At 53.6% G+C, this 20,770-nt stretch overlaps 1 protein-coding gene across 1 annotated transcript in view; it reads right to left on the bottom strand.

Annotated features, from left to right (window-relative positions):
- The window catches only part of Ass1 (argininosuccinate synthase 1), a 52,264-nt gene extending 39,834 nt beyond the window's left edge, over nucleotides 1-12,430 (bottom strand). Inside the window, exons 1-5 of the mRNA XM_051166198.1 lie at nucleotides 12,333-12,430; nucleotides 6,760-6,821; nucleotides 4,458-4,567; nucleotides 2,796-2,864; nucleotides 875-1,063 (exon numbers count right to left, since the gene is read on the bottom strand). Coding sequence (XP_051022155.1) covers nucleotides 875-1,063; nucleotides 2,796-2,864; nucleotides 4,458-4,562 — 363 coding nt within the window. The 5' untranslated portion in view covers nucleotides 4,563-4,567; nucleotides 6,760-6,821; nucleotides 12,333-12,430. The remainder of the gene's footprint in view (nucleotides 1-874; nucleotides 1,064-2,795; nucleotides 2,865-4,457; nucleotides 4,568-6,759; nucleotides 6,822-12,332) is intronic.
- Nucleotides 12,431-20,770: the final 8,340 nt, after the last annotated feature.

Raw genomic sequence — 20,770 nt, forward strand, 5'->3', positions numbered from 1 at the left:
AGTTCCAGGACAGCCAGGGTTATATAGAGAGAACCTCTCCTCTCTCTCTCTCTCTCTCTCTCTCTCTCTCTCTCTCTCTCTCTCTCTCTCTCACACACACACACACACACACACACACACACACACACACACACAGCCAGATACTAGGTTTAATCTCAGATCTCTCAATATGACTTTGGTCTTCACAGAGGGCTTCAGTGAGGCTATTAAGGTGTCTGTTTTCCAGGAAGACTGCTTTCCCCAAGGAAAGGAGATAGAAATAGATATCACATTGGGCACGGTGGCGCACGCCTTTAATCCCAGCACTTGGGAGGCAGAGGCAGGTGGATGACTGTGAGTTCAAGGCCAGCCTGGTCTACAAAGCAAGTCCAGGACAGCCAAGGCTACACAGAGGAACCCTGTCCCAAAATACCCAAACCAACCAACCAAAAAAGCATCACGAAGACTCAGGAACAACACTGAGGCTTCTACAAGCAAAGCAGTGAGTCCCTGTGGCTACGGGGGACCGGGGGTGGTGGTGGTGGGGAGGTGGTCTCGAACCCAGTCCCCTTCTGGGCCTTTGGAAGGAGCAGGTTACACTGTGTTCTTGGCATCCTGGCTTTCAGAACCATCCTGCTCTCTAACTTGTTTTAGGCCTTTCTATTACATTCCACGGTGACATATACCGTGACTTCATCTGGGGCTGATGCGTGTAACGTTGTGTCAGGTCTACCAAGCAGATGGTAAGGCTTCCATTGGAAGCCTGAGCACAGACAGGCAACTCACAACACCTGGATGAAAAGGACCGCCATTGCTGCTCAGGCAGCTCTGTAATCCTCAGCAGCCTGCTTTCCCTTCCCTCATTCCAGAGCCTCCTACCCATCCCTAGCCTTACCTTTCCCGTGGCGCCATGAGACACATATTTGGCCCCCTCACGCTGGGCAATTTCCACCTGTTTGCGAGCTATGCAAGGCCTGGCGAGAGAGGTACCCAGGAGATAGCGGTCCTCATAGAGGGCACTGGACTGGACAGCAGGCCAGATGAACTCTTCCACAAACTCCTTGCTCACATCTTCAATGAACACCTAAAGGGAGAGTAGCTGTGAGAGGGAGCTTAGCAAGGATCGGGGGCCCAACATGGACACAGGGAGCCCACAGTCATCCTAACAGCGATGCAGGATCACAGCAGACTATACCCCACCTTTCTTTCTGCCCTGTAGTACGGATAACTAATTAATTCAGCCAACCATACTCTGTCCCCTTTCTGCGCTCATGGCAGACATAACTAATCAATCCCAATGTACCATTGAGCATCTTTCCCAACATGACGAAATTCTGGTGTTCCCTAAGACGTGGAACAGAAGCTGTCGACCAGGGGTGAACATCCCTAGAAGGAGCTTGCAATACCTGGTGATATGGTTGTTACAATCGCTGGATTTGGTGAGGGGAAAGAACATGGAATAGCTAGTAAGTGAAGCTGTTTACTGATGAACATTCCAAATGTCCAGGCCAAGCTGCCATGTGTGAACTCCCCAGTCCTGAGGAATGAAGACTCCTACAGAGAGACTAGTGAAAACAAATTGTATTGGGGGCTGGAGAGATGGCTCAGCTGCTAAGAGCACAGCTGATCATGTAGAGAACCTGAGTTCGATTCCCAGCACCCACATGGTGGCTCACAATCATCCCCTACAATTCTAGGGGATCCAACACCTTCTTCCTGTGTTTGCAGGCACTAAGTACACACACCGTGCACAGACATACATGCATCCATACATATAATAAAATTTAAAATATATAACACATTGCATCATGTACCGGGATGCTATTTGCCGTTTAAGGCAGCTTTCATTTAGGCACCATAAAAATAACAATGGGTAAATCTGAATGTCCAAGCAAGCAAACTCAATACCGGAGTACAAAGGGGTGATGAGACCAAAAGAACTGAGGAGTGGGGGCCATCACACAAGTCCCTGTGCAGACACTGGCTGAAGCTCACCCTTGCCTTTCATACTCAAGAGTGCTTTTCCCTATGCCTGGATAAGGATGAGGCAGGTCTCCCCTCCTGTCCTATCTCCTCCCCTCCCCTCCTCTGAGCAGTGCTGCAGAGGGGAATTCTCGGCAGGCTTTAGCCAGGGGGTGGCTCGGGTCTGTGCCCCTCACTCCCTCACTGCCTCCTGACCTGTCGGTGGAATCCTGCAGTGTCAAGCAACTGCAAGTGTCCTGCTGAGGGATCAGTTCTGACCAGGTAGGCAGGTAGGCTAGTGCCTTTCCGACCAGTGTCTCCTGTTCAGTCCCCAAGTGAAAGGGTTCAGGTGCCGAGATCACCCCACTGGGAGCAGTTCAGAGATGACCATCTGGGACCCACCTTCCATATTGTCTACACCCAACATAGGCCCGTCTATGACAGGTTAGAGTCTCAAGCAACACAGAGCCTAGTGGGAGTCTCCTGAGTCTGTTTAAAAGGATGGGAGGCTAGGTAGATGGACAGACAGTTAAAGGGGGATGTGCAGGAAGATACATGGTGACAGAAGTAGGAGCGGACCAAAAGGAGGACAGAGATAAAAGAGGGGTAGACCAACCATAGGATAAGTGGGGATGGACAGATGACAGGTAGATGAGTGGATGGACTGATGGCTGGGTGGATGGACAGGTTGGGTAGGTTAGGATAGATGGATGGATAAGTAGATGGGTAGATGAATAGACGATGGTAGTGGTGCGCCTATATCTGACCACGCCCTCTTCCTTCCAGGAGGGAGCTCTGCTGCCCCGCCCACCACATCCCCACCTCCACCCCCAAGCCCCGCCTCCCACATCTACCTTTTTAGCTCCGAGCTTCAGTGCCTTCTTTCTGGCTTCCTCAAAGTCTTCCTTCTGGCCAATGTTGGCCTGTGGGCAGAAACAGGCCGGTAAACCCAGAGCAGAAAGGGTGCGAGAGGATCGGATGGTGAGGCCCCTGGGTGAGCCTGGCCAGCCCCCTCCCTCGCCCCAACACGGCTGCCCCCCCCCATAAGCCATCACAGAAATGGTAGAAGGAAGGAAAGGGGCTGTAGGGGGACTTGAGAGGGTGGGGCCCCACGGCAGCTCACACTTGGCCCTGCGCTGCTGGGTGCATGTGGCACTGGTTTCCCTGGACATAGTATTGTAATTATCCACAGGTCTGAGGCTTTCCTGAGCCCACACAATTCCTCCCCTGGCCACAGGAAGGGACCAGCTTATCCGAGCTCCCTGGTGGGCAGCAGGCCTGATCAGAGGCGCTCAGCTTATTTTGCCTGTGGACTTACACCTGCTGCCCACTGCCCGGGGCCTCACCTGGACCCACAGATGCAGCTCTCCAAGCCCCGGATCTTCCCAAGGCCCTGTCTGGGATGGCCTTGCTTTCAGTCCGCCAGGTGGCTAGGACCGCCCTGTGACACACACACACACACACACACCTGCCCCTCACTAGGTAACTTTGAGCAAAGGGATTTCCCTCCCTGTGACACACACACACACACACACACACACACACACACACACACACACACCTGCCCCTCACTAGGTAACTTTGAGCAAAGGGATTTCCCTCCCCTCCCCTCACTCTCCCAGTCCTTTGTAACAGACGACAGGGTCAGCTGACCGTTCACAAGATTTCCCCTCAAGGCTGAGGCCAACTTCACGGGCCAAAGCAAGACTCATTTCCTCTCATTTCCTCAGACATCCTTTGCCCAGGAATGGTGGGAGCCAGCTCATTATGCCTTCCCCTCCCCTGAAAGACCTATGTACCCAAGGTGCAGCCTTAAGGAGGAATGCTTGACTGCAGCCAGCCAGTGGGAGGAGCCTTGGGCTCTCCTACCAGCCAGAGAGCCTGAGGCAGGTTTTGAATGAAGCCAAGTGAGAGCAGATCAGGGCAGGTGCCTGGATCCAGCCTTGCCTGAAGCCTTCCTTCTCCTGGAAGACTACTGCGAGAGCCAAGAATCGCCTTCCGGTTTTGCTGTTCTTTGCCTTCACTCGCTCTAGATTGGAGTTAATCTAGTTTCTAACCTTGTACGGCATGACCAATGCCGTACAGCTGACGATGGTGCCTGCAGCCTGCTCCATTAGGGATGCCTGAGCTACTGCATGAGGAAGTCGCTCCAAGCACAACTTTTCTCTCATGACCTATTTGCCATCTTAGAGCTTAGTGCCCTAGGCTGCTTGGAGGCGGTTACGTGGAAAGGCTTGGACTATATGTCATGTCAAAGCACAGGGACCCTCTCTAGACAGAACGGTGGTGTCACTAAGGACATGCCTGTGTAACCTTCCTGTAACCTTCCTGAGAGCTAGGCTTCTCTGGCTCTGAGGGGGCATCTCAAAGCCAAAGAACGGACAAAGCTAAGCGAGCTAGAGGCTGTTTTCCTTGTGGCTCAGGGCTTGGTGACATGTAGGCAGTGGGGACAGAAAGCAACAGAGAGCAGGCTGGAAGGACCGAGGGAGCCACAGGCATGCCGGGCAGCTCCTCACCAGGTAGGCGATGACGTCATAGCCTTGTTCCTTCAGCCACACGAGGATGCAGGAGGTGTCCAGGCCGCCACTGTAGGCCAGAACCACAGAGCCCTTGCTGGACATCGTGTCTGGAGGGAGCAAGAAGCAGCGTGAGTATTGTGTGGAAGGTCAACCCTGCTAAGTCCCTCCTGGCTCCAGTCCCACCCCGGGGAGGCCTTGGACACTTTATCCCTTGGATGATAAACCACTGGAATGCTGGGAACAGAATGTCCACCTTCCTGCATGCACCCCTCCTGGGACCCTGACCTGACTGCCCTGTACCGCGTCCCACACGGAAGTCAAGAACGCTGATGGCAACAGTTGGGGCTAGAGATAAAGGAGGCAGATCTTGGAGCTAGACCCTACCAGCCAAATGAGTGGCTGGACCAAGGCCAGCGCCCGAGGGATGTGTGTGTGTAGTGGGAGGCCGGGAAGCGGCCTGGGCTAGAGCTTCAGGCAGCTGGTATACTTCCTTTAGAGCTGTTTCTTGCAGAGTAAAAAGTGCCAGGCTGGGCCCTGGGCGGGGATGGGGGGTGGGGGTGGGGCTGTCTGTATCACCCTGAGCCTCCACAAGGACCCCAGAAGTAGGTGGGCAGCAGGGGGGCTTTAGGGAGGTCAGTGGTCAAGGTCATAAAACAAACGACTCAAGGTCAAGGAGAAAGGCCTTTGGAACTTGGCTCCGTGCCCAGCAAGTGATGCTGACACCGCCTTTGGGTGGACAGGCCACAGGATAGGACACTTGGTCCCAGGCTCCTCCTCCTTGTGCACCTCCTGGAATTTCAGGTGCCCTGTCACTCTCTGTTTTTAAGGGGTAGCAACTCTGAGGGACCCGAGAGACTACTGGTATCTCTCATTTCAACTCTTTTTTTTTTTTTTTTTTAAGGATTTTGTTTATTTATTTATTTATTTATTATGTATTATTTATTTGTTATGTATACAGTGTTCTGCCTGTATGCATGCCTTCAGGCCAGAAGAGGACATTAGATCACATTATAGATGGTTGTGAGCCATCATGTGGTTGCTGGGAACTGAACTCAGGACCTTTGGAAGAACGGCGGAATGGTCAGTGCTCTTAACCTCTGAGCCATCTCTCCAGCCCCATTTCCACTCTTATAGAGGGCCTCAAAGACAGATTCTCTTGTGTGCAGATGGAGAAACGGGCCCAGAGAGAGGAGGGAGCCAGGCAGATTGCCTCTCTGTAGCCTGGAGGTCTTGCCCTGCAGCCCCAGTAGGCGTGCTACCATTCCACAGCCCATCCTTCATCTAAGGTGCTATGGTTGTCAGCTGCCATCGCAGCTGTCTCCCCCGTCCAGAAGGGTCTCTGGGAGCATGCCCTGTGTGTGGCCCTGCGAACAGATGCTATTATAGCACCCGCCGTGCCGAAGAGGATGCTCAGGGTCCCAAACTCAAGCTGTCACCCCGGTGACTATAACATGTCAGAGGGTAGCAGCGCCAGATTTGGACCCAGGCCTCTTCGGTGTCTCGCATTTCCACTGGGGCAGCGGTTCTCAACCAGGGGCTGCATGTCAGACATTTACATTAAAATTCTTAACAGTTGCAAAATTACAGTGATGCAATAGCAACAAAAATAATGCTATGGTTGCGGGAGGGGGGCGGGGGGGCAGGGGGTGTCACCATAACATGAAGCACCATATTATATTTAAGGGCCACAGCGGAAGGTTGAGAACTGCTGCCCTAGGGGCAAAGTCACCTAAGGTGCTTCTTAGATGTCTCTGGGAAGGATGATGGGCGGTCCTCTGCAAGCCCTGGGAGGTTTGCTATGGCTCACCTGGTTGCTATAGCTACCAGGAAGAATGTTAAGTACTGCCCCCTTGGGCTCCAGTGGCTTTCCCAGGCCACCCAGTGTCAAGCTGCAGGGCCTAGTCACAGCTGCAGGTGGACTTGGGAGCTTGAGCAAAGACTATGTAGGTCCCCATACTGCACCCCCACCCCCACCCTCACTCCCAAGGCCCTCTCTCTAGTCAACCCCAGGAGGTCTCCAGCAGGCCTTGCTGCTCTTTGGACTTAAAGAGGCAAACACCTCAGGAACAGTATGGTTGGTGCAGGGGCCGACTCTCCTTCCTGCCTAAGGTCTCCAACAGGCAGTACCTGCCTGCCCATCCCCAGCCAGCTGCCCTGGACCTGGGCTGCCAGTGACTCAGCAAGCCACGACCCTAAAGCCAGAAGATGGTGCCCATGGCAACTGCAGCTAGGCAACTGGTCATGGAGGATGGACAGAAGGAGTGAGAAGAGAGGCAGGAAAGACCAGCGTGGAAAATACCTGGGATTGCAGATACAGGTTCCTGGAGTCCGTAGTCTGTCTTCCTGGCTGGGTGAACCACTCTGTAAAAGCAAATGTGATGTTGAGACCCCTCTGGTCACTTTGTTGTGGGTGGCCTGCCGAGACATGGATGGAGACCTGGGATGCTGCAGATGGAATCCACAGTCCTGTGGTCGGCTAAGCATGCGCTCTCCGACTGAGCTGCGCTTCAGCCCCTAGCTGCATGTATGTAAATCACCCAGTTTGTCAAGTTCTGTAAATATCACCCGGGAAGCCATTGTCACACACACACACACACACACACACACACACACACACACACACACACACACACGCAGGCACGCATGCACTCACAAGCTGAAGAGGTAACTCAGTTGGCAAAGTGCCTGCGGCATAAGCCCGAGACCTGAGTTCAGATCCCTGACAACCATTTAAAAAGCTGAGTGTGGTGGCGTGTAATCCCAGAGGCAGATGCAGGCAGCCCTGGCGCTCACTGGCAAATCTAGAAGCTCTGGGTTCAGTGGAAGACCATGCCTCAAAAACCAAGGTGGAAGCCGGGCGTGGTGGCATGCACCTTTAATCCCAAGAACTCGGGAGGCAGAGGCAAGTGAATCTCTGTGAGTTTGAGGCCAGCCTGGTCTACAAAGCGAGTTGTAGCTACACAGAAAAATCTTGTCTTGAAAAACCAAAACCAAACCAACCAAATGAACAAAAACCAAAACCACGCCCCCCTCCAAAAAAAAAACAAAGCTAGGCGTGGTGGAGGCACCCACATGGAGGCTCACACCAGTCTGTAACTCCATTTCCAGATTTGGCACTGTCTTCTGGCCACTGTGAGCACTGCATGCATATGGGACTCACCCATCCATGAAGATGGAGGAAGATGGGGAAAAGGTGGAGATTGAGAAAGACATCCAATGTGGACCTCAGCACTCCACACCTCACATACAAGAGCAGATATTAAATCCATGCATCTTATGTCAAACCCTTTCGTTAGGCGCTTGCCCCACTGTAGACAGGGGAATTGAGGCTCAGGCTAAGGGACTCGCCAAGACCCCAAGCCCACATAAACTGGGCTGTGTGCCCTATTGATCTATTCTGTGGGGCAAGCTTGGACACCCCTCTGGAGGTGCCAGAGGGGAAGAGCTAGGCAAAGGGTGGTGGGCAGATCTCAGACCTCTCAGGGTGTCTGGAGAATGGATGCTGCCTGCAGATTCACCCAGCTCTTAAAGATTTATTTATTATTATGTATACAATATTCTGCCTGCATGTACACCTGCAGGCCAGAAGAGGGCACCAGATCTCACTATAGATGGTTGACATGTTCACCCAACTCTCAAATGGTGACTTTTTCCACCCAGCCCCTTCTAAGGAAGGACACCAGGAGCCCAAGGGTGACATGAGAATAGGGCTCCATTGAGGCAGGCCGGGTACCTGTCCTGCCTGCCCAGCCTCAGTGTCTCTGTGGAGCTTTTACTCCCATCAGGGCACAAAACTCACAAAACTGACTTCTCTGTTCCAAGACAGGGTCTCTCTGGGTAACTTTGGCTGTCCTGGACTCGCTTTGTAGACCAGGCTGGCCTCGAGCTCACGGCGATCGGCCTGCCTCTCTGCCTGTGCTGCCCGGCTAACCCACTGACTTCTAATCTGCTCCTTCTGCCATGAGCTGCATGGGACAGTGCGCATAGTAGGCAATGAGCACCTCAATGCAGGTGCTACTCTTCAAAGGTCAGCTCCCTGTTGTAAAAACAAAGGGCTGGGATGCCCTGAAACATGGGCTGCTAAGTCCACTATGGCCTGCCAAGCCCTCTGGGAGCCTCAGCTGGGGCTATGCAGTGTGAAGGATGTATCCAGCAAGGGTTGTGTGCCTAGAAGCACACATGCAGGCTTGCAGTGTGTGTGTGTACCTGAGAAAGTGTCTGTGGACTTGAGGTATATACTTGCATATTTATTATTATGTATACAATATTATGTATACACACACAATGTGTGTGTGTGCGCGCGTGAACGCACGCGCGTGTGCCTAGAAATCAGTAAGGATGCTGGGCTTGAAGCCATGAGGCTGTGAGCTGGGCACATATCATCTTGGGTCTCCATCTGAATAGGTGTCAGTAGCAGGCTGCTGCTGTCACTCTGGCTTTAGTGTTTAAAAGCTACTCAAGCTTTCTCGGTGCTGAGGAGTACCCTGGCTGGCCTGCTGGGTGTTTCCTGGACACTGGCCAGTTGGCTCTGGCTGAGGCCACAGAGAATGTCACCCACCTTGCTAACTAACAAGCCCAGGCTGACTACAGACTACCCGCCACTCCCTGCCTTTCACTTCCTGTCCCGAACAGATAGCAACGTGGGCTATGTCCCTCCACCCCCCTCTCCCAGCTTGCTACCTTCCATAAGGTCCACATTGCCTTGTCATTACTTTTCTTTTGAAACCCTAAACTGCACCTGGCCCAGAAGATTCCCTGAGGTGACTCTTAGGTTCAGGGCTGATAAAGCTAGACTGCAGCCGGGCGGTGGTGGCGCACGCCTTTAATCCCAGCACTCGGGAGGCAGAGGCAGGTGGGTCACTGTGAGTTCGAGGCCAGCCTGGTCTACAAAGTGAGTCTAGGCCAGCCAAGGCTACACAGAGAAACCCTGTCTCAAAAGAAAAAGGGGGAAAAAAAAAAAGCTAGATTGCAATTCCAATACTGATCAGCAGGAGACGCACTATCCTCCTACAGGATCCAGCCTAAATTTTCTGATTGACTTGGGTTTCTAACCTTCATGCCCCAAGAAGGCAAGTAGAAAGACTAAGCAGCTTTTACTAGTCTCTGGTGAGAGATCCGAAAACCCTTATCTAGTCTAACTGTCCTGGCAGGTGTGAAGACACCTGTATGCATCCTGTTGACTCTCAGACTATTGAAACGACGGACCCCAAGGAACTAGAATTTCCCAGGAACCTCAAGCTGGGGGAAGGGAAAAGCTGAAGCACTTGTGAGAGAGGACAGGCCTGGTGGTGCACACCTTCAATCTCAGCATTTGGAAGGCAGAGGCAGGGGGATCTCTGTGGGTTTGAGGCCAGCCTGGTTCCAGATCAGCCAGGGACACATAGTGAGACTTTGTCTCAAGAATAAATAAGTAAGCCGGGCGTGGTGGCACACTCTTTTAATCCCAGCACTAGGGAGACAGAGGCAGGAGGATCACTGTGAGTTCAAGGCCAGCCTGGTCTACAAAGCAAGTCCAGGACAGCCAGGGCTACACAGAGAGACGTTGTCTCGGGGGGGGGGGTGGGGGGGAAGGGGGAGAAAAGAAAAAAGAAAAAGAATAAGTAAGTAGCTGGGCCTGGTGGCCCACGCCTTTAATCCCAGCACTTGAGAGGCAGAGGCATGTGGATCTCCATGAGTTCAAGGCCAGCATGGACTACAGTGTGAGTTCCAGGACAGGCAAGGCTACATAGAGAAACCCCGTCTCAAAAAGCCAAAAAGGGGGGGTGTGTGGGGGGGGTGTAGTGGTGCACACCTTTAATCCCAGCACTCAGAAGGCAGAGGCAGGTGGATTGCTGTGAGTTCGAGGCCAGCCTGGTCTACAGGGTGAGCCCAGGATGGCCAAGGCTACACAGAGAAACTCTGTCTCAAAAAACCAAACAAACCAAAAAAAAAGAACAAATAAGTAAGCAAACAAACCAAGAGCTGATGTCACACAGTTCTGACCGCTTATCTAGAGTTCAGATGATGGCCGGGCCACACCTTGAACAGGATTGCTCAAGTACGCATGCCTCTCGCCCTGTTTAAACCTAAATCTCATGTCAGGATGCCAAAAGTGGGCTTAGGGGGTTCTTCATCTCTCTTCCCAGCGTGGCTACATTCACCTGTCTTACTATTAATTGTCTCTTTAATTGGTGGTGGTGGGAGGGTGGAGCTGGCAGAGTATAGCTTTTCAGAGGCAGCCAGGTCCCGTGTTCTGATGCTAACAGCTCCAGGAACAAAGAGCGCAGCGATCCATTCATTACCAACAAGGAGTCTCTGGTGCCCTGCCTTTCTCAGGTCTAGGGAGGAACCAGCTCAAAGGAGCAGGGAGCCAGGTCCTGGGAAATCCACTCTGCCCAAAGCCTTCAGCAGAGGACATGTGTATCCACAGCCCCTTGGAGGCATCTGGCTGACCCAGTGGCATTCAAAGTAAGTGAAGTGGGCCATGAGAAAACGCTGGTGCAGCAGGTGGGCTGGGGCTTGGCTCCACACTGAGGCTCCTGGAGTGTCTGGCTCCCTAAGCCCAGAGCAGGCAGGCAGTTGGGCTGGCCATGGGGGCACGGTGTTATGACCAAGGGTGCTAAGAGTGTAGGCTTCCGGTTCGGTCCTACCCAGTGCTTGGCCCCTGTAGAGAGGTTGTGAGAGGTGGGTGATGGATAGAAGTTACTCTTCATTTATGGAGTCTACGGGCACTGGGTAGGGCCAGAATTCCTTGGGCAGCCCAAGGAATTAGATTGTGGTGGAAGACCCTGAGAGAGGGGGTTGGGAGGGAGTTTGAAAAGACTATTCCAGTCTTTATGAAGCCCAGCTCTTGGTTCCCTCTGCTGTCCACCTCCTTTGGAACACCTTGTCCCAGGGGGGCAGGGACTCCGTCTTTTCAGGTCTGTATCCCAGACCCAGTGAGCAAGTGAGCAGACCCTGGCCACAGCTCTCAACAGTTCACTGAACTCTTGGACAGCAGCACAAGGCTGGCAGCCCCAGAGCTGGGAGGCTGGCGTCAGGCGTCACCTGCCAGGTCACAGGCCAGGTGGAGGAGATGCAAAGGGGAGGGATCAAAGGAAGGGTTTTCCTAGTCTACCCCTGGGGAGAGGGCAGGTCTGCTCCTGCCGCGCTGCAGTTGTCGGCAGCCTGACAGCCCCCACTTTACAGAGGGGAATACTGAGAGTGCAGCTGGCTCTCCTGGAGAGGATTTCCCTCCATTTTAGGGTGATCGTGCTTCCCTGGAGAAGGGGGCCCAAAGGCGGTAACAATCCAGAAGCAGACATTTCCTGTGATGGGACTCCTCCCAAAGAACCAGCGAGCCAGCCAGCCAGCAGGAAACCTGGCTAGAGAAGCCCCACCCAGAGTGAGCCTCACACTGCACCCCACCGGGAAGGGAAACTGGTCACGGCCTAGGATCTGGGCGCAGGCGCGTGTCCACCTGAGCAGGACACCCTCAGATTCGGGAGAAAGCCACATGCCCAAAGCCCTAAGGGCTCTCCTGCCTCACTTTGAGAAACAGGCTGAGTCCGACCCAGGAATCGGAAGTCCCCCAGCCCTCTGAACTCTCCGGGTCTCTGCTTGGAGACTTCGCAGCTCACAGGAATTGTGATCAAAGAAGGAAAACCCAGAAGGCGCCTCGATACTACACCTGCACCCCAGGCCCTGGGACTTGTGCCCGTTGCTGGGTTCCCTAGGCAGGGGGAATGTGTGCGTCACAGCAACCCGGGCATCAAGCTTCTTTCCACCGACTCCGAGGTCACTTGAGGGGCTGCCTTGTGCCCACCCTCTGCAGCTGCTCGCTCCCTCTGGGATTCCTCGGACGTGACCCTGGCTAGAAAGTGGGGACCAAGAGGGGCCCCCGGAACTTCTTACCAGTGAGCCCAAGCAGCAGTGGCAGACGGAGGAGCAGGGCCGGGAGAGGCGCGCATCCTGGGTTATAAGCACAGGGCCCAGGGGGCAGGAACCGGGGACACGTGGGAACAGGCGCGCGACAGGCCCCGCCCTCGGGCCCGGCCCCCGCTAGGAGCCTCTCAGAGCTCGCGGCCACCTGCAGGTGGGAGTGTCCCGCTGATCTCTTCCCTGCTGACCCCTCCCACTTCCCTCGGCGCCAGCACAGCCTCCCGGGGGCGCACGGGCGTGGGCGCTTGCAGCTTAGGTCCCTCGATCCTAGCCGGCTGGTGGCGCCTCGGAGGGCGGCAGAGGCTGGAACCGCGTGACTAGCAGACTGATCGCAGCCGTCTTGCAAGAACCATTGAAAGCGATTCAAGGCGAAGAGTGAAGATGCAAATTGCTTAGGCTCAGAGGCTGTGTGTACCCACTTCATTAAGTGACTGAAGCATCTCCCCTCAGAGGTCCTCGTACCCCTAACGATAGCCCCCAAGCCAGAGCCAAGGGTCCACAGGAGAAAAACGCAAAGGAGTTGGCCAAGGAAGGCCAGGGATGCCATCTTAAGGTCCTGACTGTCTTTCCTCAGCTTGGCACCTGCCCAGACTGCCCTGGGCTCTCAGTAAACGATGAATCAAAGTCTGGCGGTGTGCTGACCCATCAGAAGGTGAGAAAGATTGACGTCTGCAGAGGTGAAGCCGCTGGCTTGTAAAATGAAAGTGGGGGGTTGTGACCCACAGAAGGCTGTGCCAGAGGCTTCCCAGCTTGGCCTGAGCCCTGGCCCACACAGGACAGCCCCTGCCCCAGTGAACCACAACACTAAGGGAGTCCTAGATTCTAACCGTCAGCCAGCTCCACACCCAGGCCTTGCCCAGCCTGTCTTACTGCATCGCTCTTAGACTCTGGGTGTCCTTTGAGGTCCACCCAAGCCCCCTTACTCTGACTCCTGATTTTTTTCAAGGCCAGAATTAGCAGTTGTGGGGGCTTCTGGGAAGGAGAAAGTGCCAGATACATTTATAAACACAGCTCTAGCTGCAGGATTCTCTTGAGCAGCTGACCCTGTCCTCCAACCCAAATGTGGCCCATGATGGTTAGAAACCAGTGCGCCATGTGGGACTACATGTCCAGGGGCAGCTGGAGGCATCTACCTGTTAAGAGACTATGACAGCTGGCCCAGAGGCGAGTAGCACACTCACTGGACCAGCTCTAGAGACTGGTGAGAGTCAACAAAAAAACACACAGCGGCTTTTGAGCCACTTTGAGGCCATTCTCCCTCCCACCCCCCGCCCCTAGCCCCACCCCCATCCCCCTTGCAACCTCAGCTTCTTCTCTATAGGGCTGGCCCAGAGGGCAGGGCAAATGTCTATATTAATCTGCTATTTCCATCACCACTGTTACCTTTTATGAAATATATTTTAAAAAAATTTTTTTTTTTTTTTTTTTTTTTTTTTTTGGTTTTTTGAGACAGGGTTTCTCTATGTAGCCTTGGCTGTCCTGGACTCACTTTGTAGACCAGGCTGGCCTCGAACTCACAGAGATCCGCCTGCCTCTGCCTCCCAAGTGCTGGAATTAAAGGCGTGCGCCATCATGCCCTGCTCGAAATACATAACTTTTGTTTGTTTGTTTGTTTTGGTTTTTCGAGACAGGGTTTCTCTGTGTAGCCTTGGCTGTCCTGGACTCACTTTGTAGACCAGGCTAGCTTCGAACTCACAGCGATCCGCCTGCCTCTGCCTCCCGAGTGCTGGGATTAAAGACGTGCGCCACCACTCCCGGCATACATAACTTTTTAATCCACATCCTACCATCAGGCACTGCACCACAGAGAGGGAGCGTCTTTCCCAAGACCGCACAGCGCATCCAGAGCACAGCAGAATTAGAATCTGGTAGCTGAAGCTCTGGCCCAAACCTTTACTCTGACTCCAGTTTGAGCTGGTAGAGGCAGGAACCGTGATCCCAAGGCCACAAGCAGCAGGAACATCTACTCCCTACTACAGAAATGACTCCAGCCCAGGGGGCTGACACATAGGCACTGGCGATATGAAGTGGGAAGAAAATGAGAGCCCAAACTGTTAGCAGTTTGACTTATGAGCACCAGGGGTCAGAGGTCAAGTGCAGGGGCCACGCTGGCTCCTGGAAGAGGCACATTCTCAGCATTCCTCCATCTTGGGGGTGGACACTGGATCTGGTCAGTCTGCCCTCCTCAGATCAGTTCTGGAATTTGGGTGGAACACGACCCAAAGGGATTCACCCTGAATGAGTCACCATGACCTTTGACCTTCACCTTTCCCCTTCCCACACCAAGGAAGGAAGGAAGGAAGGAAGGAAGGAAGGAAGGAAGGAAGAAGGCCAGGTTCTTTCTCTGTATCCCTGCCAGGCCTAGAACTTGCTATGTAGACCAGGCTGGTCTTGAACTCTTGGAGATGCAACAGCTTCTGCCGTCTCTGCATCTCCACATTCTCTTCCACTCTCTTTTACTCAGACTACAGGGTTTTTCTCGCTCCAATTTCCATGCCTGCTCCCCTGCTTAACTAGGCTGTCCTCCAGCCCTCTCTTTCCCCAGCAGCCAGAGGCTCCTTGAATATACAAACCAGACCAGGTCACACACACCTTTCCTAAAGGTCTCTGATGAGCCACCAAGAGATGGCTCGGCAGGTAAAGGTGCGTGTGACCAAGCCGAATGACCCGAATCTGACCCGTGGGACTCACATAGTGAAAGCAGAGACCCAACCAACCCTTTCAAGTTGTCCTTTGATGTCCACTTGGGTACCAAGGCACACATGCAAACCCCCAAGGCACAAATAAACGGAAAAGAGAAGAAAATGTCTTTGGTGACTCATCACTCCCTCCTCCTTGTTAATTTAGGACTTCTAAATGATGGTGCAATTGTGTGTCTGTTTCTTGCGCCTTGTATCTGGTTGCATTGGTTTGTTTCATCTGTTGTCATGCTGGCTCTGTGCTATCCTGATTCTTGTAGCTTCTCAGTGAATCTTGAAGTTTAAGAAATGAGCATTTGGCTATCTCATGTCCCCGGCATTTCCATAACATAGGGGAAACACCTTGTCAGTGTCTAAACTGCCTCCTGGGTCTGGGTCTGGGTCTGGGTCTAGGGTCTGGGTCTGGGGTCTGGGGTCTGGGGTCTGGGTCTGGATCTGGGTCTGGGATCTGGGTCTGGGGTCTGAGGTCTGGGTCTGGGGTCTGGGTCTGGGTCTGGGGTCTGAGGTCTGGGTCTGGGTGTGGGGTCTGGGTCTGGGTCTGGGGTCTGGGTCTGGGGTCTGAGGTCTGGGTCTGGGTCTGGGTCTGGGGTCTGGGTCTGGGTCTGGGTCTGGGGTCTGAGGTCTGGGTCTGGGTCTGGGGTCTGGGTCTGGGTCTGGGGTCTGGGGTCTGGGTCTGGGGTCTGGGTCTGAGATCTGGGTCTGGGGTCTGGGTCTGAGATCTGGGTCTGGGGTCTGGGGTCTGGGTCTGGGGTCTGGGTCTGGGTCTGGGTCTGGATCTGGGTCTGGGGTCTGTGTCTGGGGTCTGGGTCTGGGGCCAGGGCTGGGTCTGGGTCTGGGGTCTGGGGTCTGGGTCTGGGGTCTGGGGTCTGGGTCTGAGATCTGGGTCTGGGGCCAGGGCTGGGTTTGGGTCTGGATCTGGGGTCTGGGTCTGGGGTCTGGGTCTGGGTCTGGGGTCTGGGTCTGGGTCTGGGGTCTGGGTTTGGGGTCTGGGGTCTGGGTTTGGGGTCTGGGTCCAGGGCCAAGTCTGGAGCTCAGTCAGTGAAGTGCCCCCCTAGCATGCACAAAGCCCTTGCTACATCTCCAGCACCACGAGGACTGGCTTCAGTGGCACACACCTGTAATCCTAGCACCCGGCAGGTGGAGACGTGAGGATCAGAAGTTCAAGGTCATCCTTGGCTACATAGTGAGTTTGAGGCCAGCCTGGGCTACAAGAGAACTTGTCCTCCAGCTGCTGGGCTTTGTGTGTGGCGCTGGCAATCAAGCCCAGGCCTGAGCTAGTGTTCTGCCACTGAGCTACCCCCACAAGTCTGTACAGATAAATCTACATATGAGAAAGCAGACACTACTGCACGTTCCAATCTATGAACATGGTGTATTATATATCTCTTTGTAACTGCTTTGTAACACAAAAGAAAAACCTAAAAAAAAATATTTAACTTTTTTGTTTGTTTTTCGAGACAGAATTTCTCTCTATAGCCTTGGCCATCCTGGACTCACTTTGTAGACCAGGCTGGCCTCGAACTCACAGCAATCCGCCTGCCTCTGCCTCCCGAGTGCTGGGATTAAAGGTGTGTGCCATCATGCCTGGCTTTTTAAAAATATTAATTGCTGTAATATATGCAAAAAGAAAGGTATGGAAAGAGTTGCTTCAGTCTGTGGGAGGTGACACCCACCTTTCACTATGGAGAATTCAGGTCTCTAGTTTAAACTAGAGATGTGTCCAGGAAACCATGGATGTATATATTCTTTTGGGGGGCCAGGGCCGAGATGGGGGTCTCTTAGGTAGCTCTGGGCTAACCTGGTACTCTCCATGGAGCCCAGGCTGGTCTCAAATATGCACGCTCCTCTTGCCTTTGCTTCTGGGTGTTGGGGTTTCAGCCTGTGTCGCCACACCCAGCTACACTTCCTTTATGTATTGTTGATTTGCCGGTGCTGGGGAATTGAACTTGAGGCTGTGTGCGTGCTGGGCAAGGGCACAGCCAACTGAGCTACATATACAGCTCAAGCCTGGAAGGACACACTCGTGAGAGTCAGGAAGCTGCTCCTTGTTAAATGTGGACTCCTGGGCAATGATATTTTTTTAAAATATAGACTAAGGTGCTTTGGTGGCACAGGTCTGTGGCCTCTATTTCCTGGGAAACAGACACTAGATCAAACAGAGTTTGAGCCAGCCGGGGCAGCACTGGCAAAAGACAAAGAGAAATGCTGTCTAGATAGCAAGACCCCAAACTGGAAGAGATGGGGTTTCCTGAAATGCCTTCAGCTACAGGCCTGAGGAGGCAGCTCAGGCAGAGTGCTTGACTAGCATGCATGGAGCCCTGGGCCCTGGGCACCGCATGGGTGAAACGTGGTGGCTAATCTTGTAATCTTGTCACTTGGGAGATGGAGGCGGGTGGATCAAGAGTTCAAGGTCATCCTCAGTGACCTATAGTGAATTTGAGGCTAGCCTGGGACGTATGAGATCCTAACACACACACACACACACCTCTGTGAGTATACCCACTTGTGGGTTCTGCTGTGCAGAGTCCAGAAGAGAGTGTTGGGTGTGTATCATTCAGTGTTTTCCTCCAGCCCTGCCTTGGAGCTGGGGCTACAAGCAGGGGACCCTTGGCTTGTCCTGTGGGTGCTGGGATCCAAACCCTGCTCCTCAGGACTACGCAGGGCAGCACGTGTGGAGGATCTGAGTGAGATGCTGCTGCCTTCCTCTTGGCCTTTCGCTGTTGAGCTCCTACGCACGGGCATCCCTGGGCTGGTTTTCATGTGTGAGGCCCTTTCCTGCACTGTGGACTTTGCACATGGCGGAGGTCCTTTGGTCCTTTCCTCTCCTGTCTAACCATAATCTGTCATGTCAGCATGTGGCAGAGGCCTGATGTCTCCAGTGGCATGATTTGAAGAGCATGAGGCTCTGGTTGGTCCCTCCTGTTTGTCCCTCTGCTATGGTCTTAGCTTTCACTACCACCATCTTTTCTCCTCTGCCTTCCACTTGGGCGCACCGTGCCCGCCAAGGCACACTCTGTACGGCAGCCGGACGGTCTCTTGAGGTGCAGAGTTGGACTGCTCTGAGGACAACCTCAGTGTGACCTCACAGACAACCCCCCGCCTGGCAACCTACGAACCTACATACACTTTCGCTTATGCATACACTGTGGAGAGGCCTCCTCCCATCTTCTGTCCCCTGGCACCCAAGAGCTTTGCAGTTGCTGGTGTCAGAGGAGAGTGTATTCAAGGTCTTTACTCTGCAGCTTCTTATGATTGGCACCAGAAGGCACTGTGCCACTGCCCAAGGTTTAGGCAGAATGACCAAAACAGAGAATGACCTCCAGGCTGGCCCTCGGCTTGCCCCTCCCACCCAGAGGGACACAGAGTCCAGTTGTTAGCTTCTTGGAAAAGCTGCATCAGGAAGTTTAATGAGTGACCTGCCAGGCAGAGCTGTTTTCCACCACGGACGGTGGGAAGAGTCTCAGAGGTCAGCTTCCCCAGTGGCCTGGTGGCTGGATGGGGCTGTGACCAATGGCAGCTGGCAGTGAGAGGGCAGAAGTAGAAAACACCTCTTGTGGGGCTGGGTCCAGCTGCAGTGCCAGTCTGGAGGCTTCTGTATGAGCCAACGGCCCCTGTGACCTGGGACAAACTTGGTGTTTCACAGCCTTAGGCAGACAAGGCGAGAAAAAGCAGGGAGAGGGCCCTTGGGGAAGGGACTCTCTTCCTCAAGCTCTTCCTCCCCTCTAACTCTGGCCTCTCTTCTCTCCTCACCCCTGCTAAGCCAACAATATTGAGGCTGACAGCAGCTTAGAGCCTTGTCAGAGTGATCAGAAGACCATATGGGCGTAGGCAGAGCTCTCTCCTCTGAGCCTTTATCCCTGCATCTGTGAAATGGGGATTTATTTCTTGTCCTGGGAGCCTCTGGGAAAGTATACTAGAGCTCATGAAGGAATGCCTGGAGACCCACCAGACTGTAGCTTTACAGCCCAGAGGGCTTGGGTGAGATTGGGGAAAGGTGGGCAAGAGCGTAGCAGGGATGGGGAGCTGTTTTCAGCTTAAACGAATGACCCCTCCTGCTGGTCCTCAGCCCCAGGGTGAGGCTCTGTCCTCCTTAGGGCTACAAAGTTCATACAAAGTTGACAGGCCAGCAGAAAGACAGCCCAGGCTCTGGTTTCCTGACCCTTGTGTTTTTCAGGAGGAGAGTTCATCCCAAGATTCTCATGGATGGGCCTAAGATCAGCGGGTTTGGGACTCCCCTTCCTCCACATGCCTTCTCCCCTGTTGTTTTGGAGGAGTGGCTTAAAGCAGGAGTGGGGCTTTTTACAGCTCTCCCGTTACAAGCCGTTGAAGGAAGAGAATGTCATGGTGTGAAAGTAGCAAACTTGGCCAGGCGATGGTGGCGCACTCCTTTAATCCCAGCACTTGGGAGGCAGAGGCAGGGGGATCGCTGTGAGTTCGAGGCCAGCCTGGTCTACAAAGCGACTCCAGGACAGCCAAGGCTACACAGAGAGACCCTGTCTTTAAAAAACAAACAAACAACAACAACAAAAAAAAAAACAAAAAAGAAAGTAGAAAACTTATAATGCAAGTATCTGGAAGGACCTTCCCAAGGGGGGAGGAGGCTGGGGACCTGCTAGGATAGTGCTCTACCCCTGAGCTAATAACCCAGGCCCTCCTAGTGAAGTTTCAATGGAGCAATTCGTACCCATGGAGACCTGTGCTGCCTTTAGCTGCGCTGGCACTCTGAAAGCACAGGGAGTGAGTTGCAACAGAAACGCGATGTCCCCAGAAGCCGAAAATATTTACTCTTTCACCCTTTACAGAGAAGTGTGCAGAACCCTGGCTTAACGTACACCTGTTTTGAAAGTAGAGGGCTAAACAGAAGATGAAGGCGTGTGCCTGTCAGCCAAACACTCAGGATTATCTTCAGTTATGTAGTGAGTGAGTTTGGGGTCACCTTGGGCTACGTGAGACCCTGTTTCAACAAACAAACAAAAACAGAAAAGAAAATAGATGTGTCCTGGGGAAATTCTGTGGGCTGTTTGGAGAAATGGGTCAAGGTTAGGAGCGCTGGCTGCTGTTGCAGAAGACCTGGGTTCGGATCCCAACACTCACCCTGTGGCTCACAGCAACCTGTAACTCCAGCTCTACCCTAGATACCTAGGAGTGGTGGGGCACGTCGGTAGTCCACTTGGGAGGTCGAGGGAGGATGATGGTGAGTTCAAGGCCAGCCTGGGCTACAGACTAAGGCCCTGCCCCACTGCTTTCTCTGAGTCCTAGATGGGAAAAAAGGAGAGATGACTGTCGAGGTAAGCCAAAATGGCAGGGAAGAATGAATTATCCCCAAAACCTTCTGCACAAGAGACAGGCTTCCCATGGCTATGCCTGGGGGCAGCTGGCAAAAAAGGCAGGTCACTGAGGCAGGGGCTTGCCCACCTAAAGAGAAAAGCAAGGGCAGGGAGGAAAGCACTTCAGTCTCTCCCGGGCACAAAGCCATATGTATCCCTGACCTAGCCCAAAGACCCCACTTTTCTGACGGACTCAGTTCCCTTCCTGCTTTTCCTCAGGAATCCCCACCCCCACCACTGGACCCTCCCCCCTTCGGAACCCCCTGAACCCCCCCTCCAGCCCCCACTCCGGCTGCTCCTATAGCTGCAGCTCTCTCTCCTCCCTTTCTCAGGTTTCTGCTCAAAGGTCACCTGTGCAGTGAGGTCGACCCAGACTATGGAGGCT

This window comes from Acomys russatus, chromosome 24, assembly GCF_903995435.1.
Source record: "Acomys russatus chromosome 24, mAcoRus1.1, whole genome shotgun sequence".
Classification (NCBI taxonomy): Eukaryota; Metazoa; Chordata; class Mammalia; order Rodentia; family Muridae; genus Acomys; species Acomys russatus.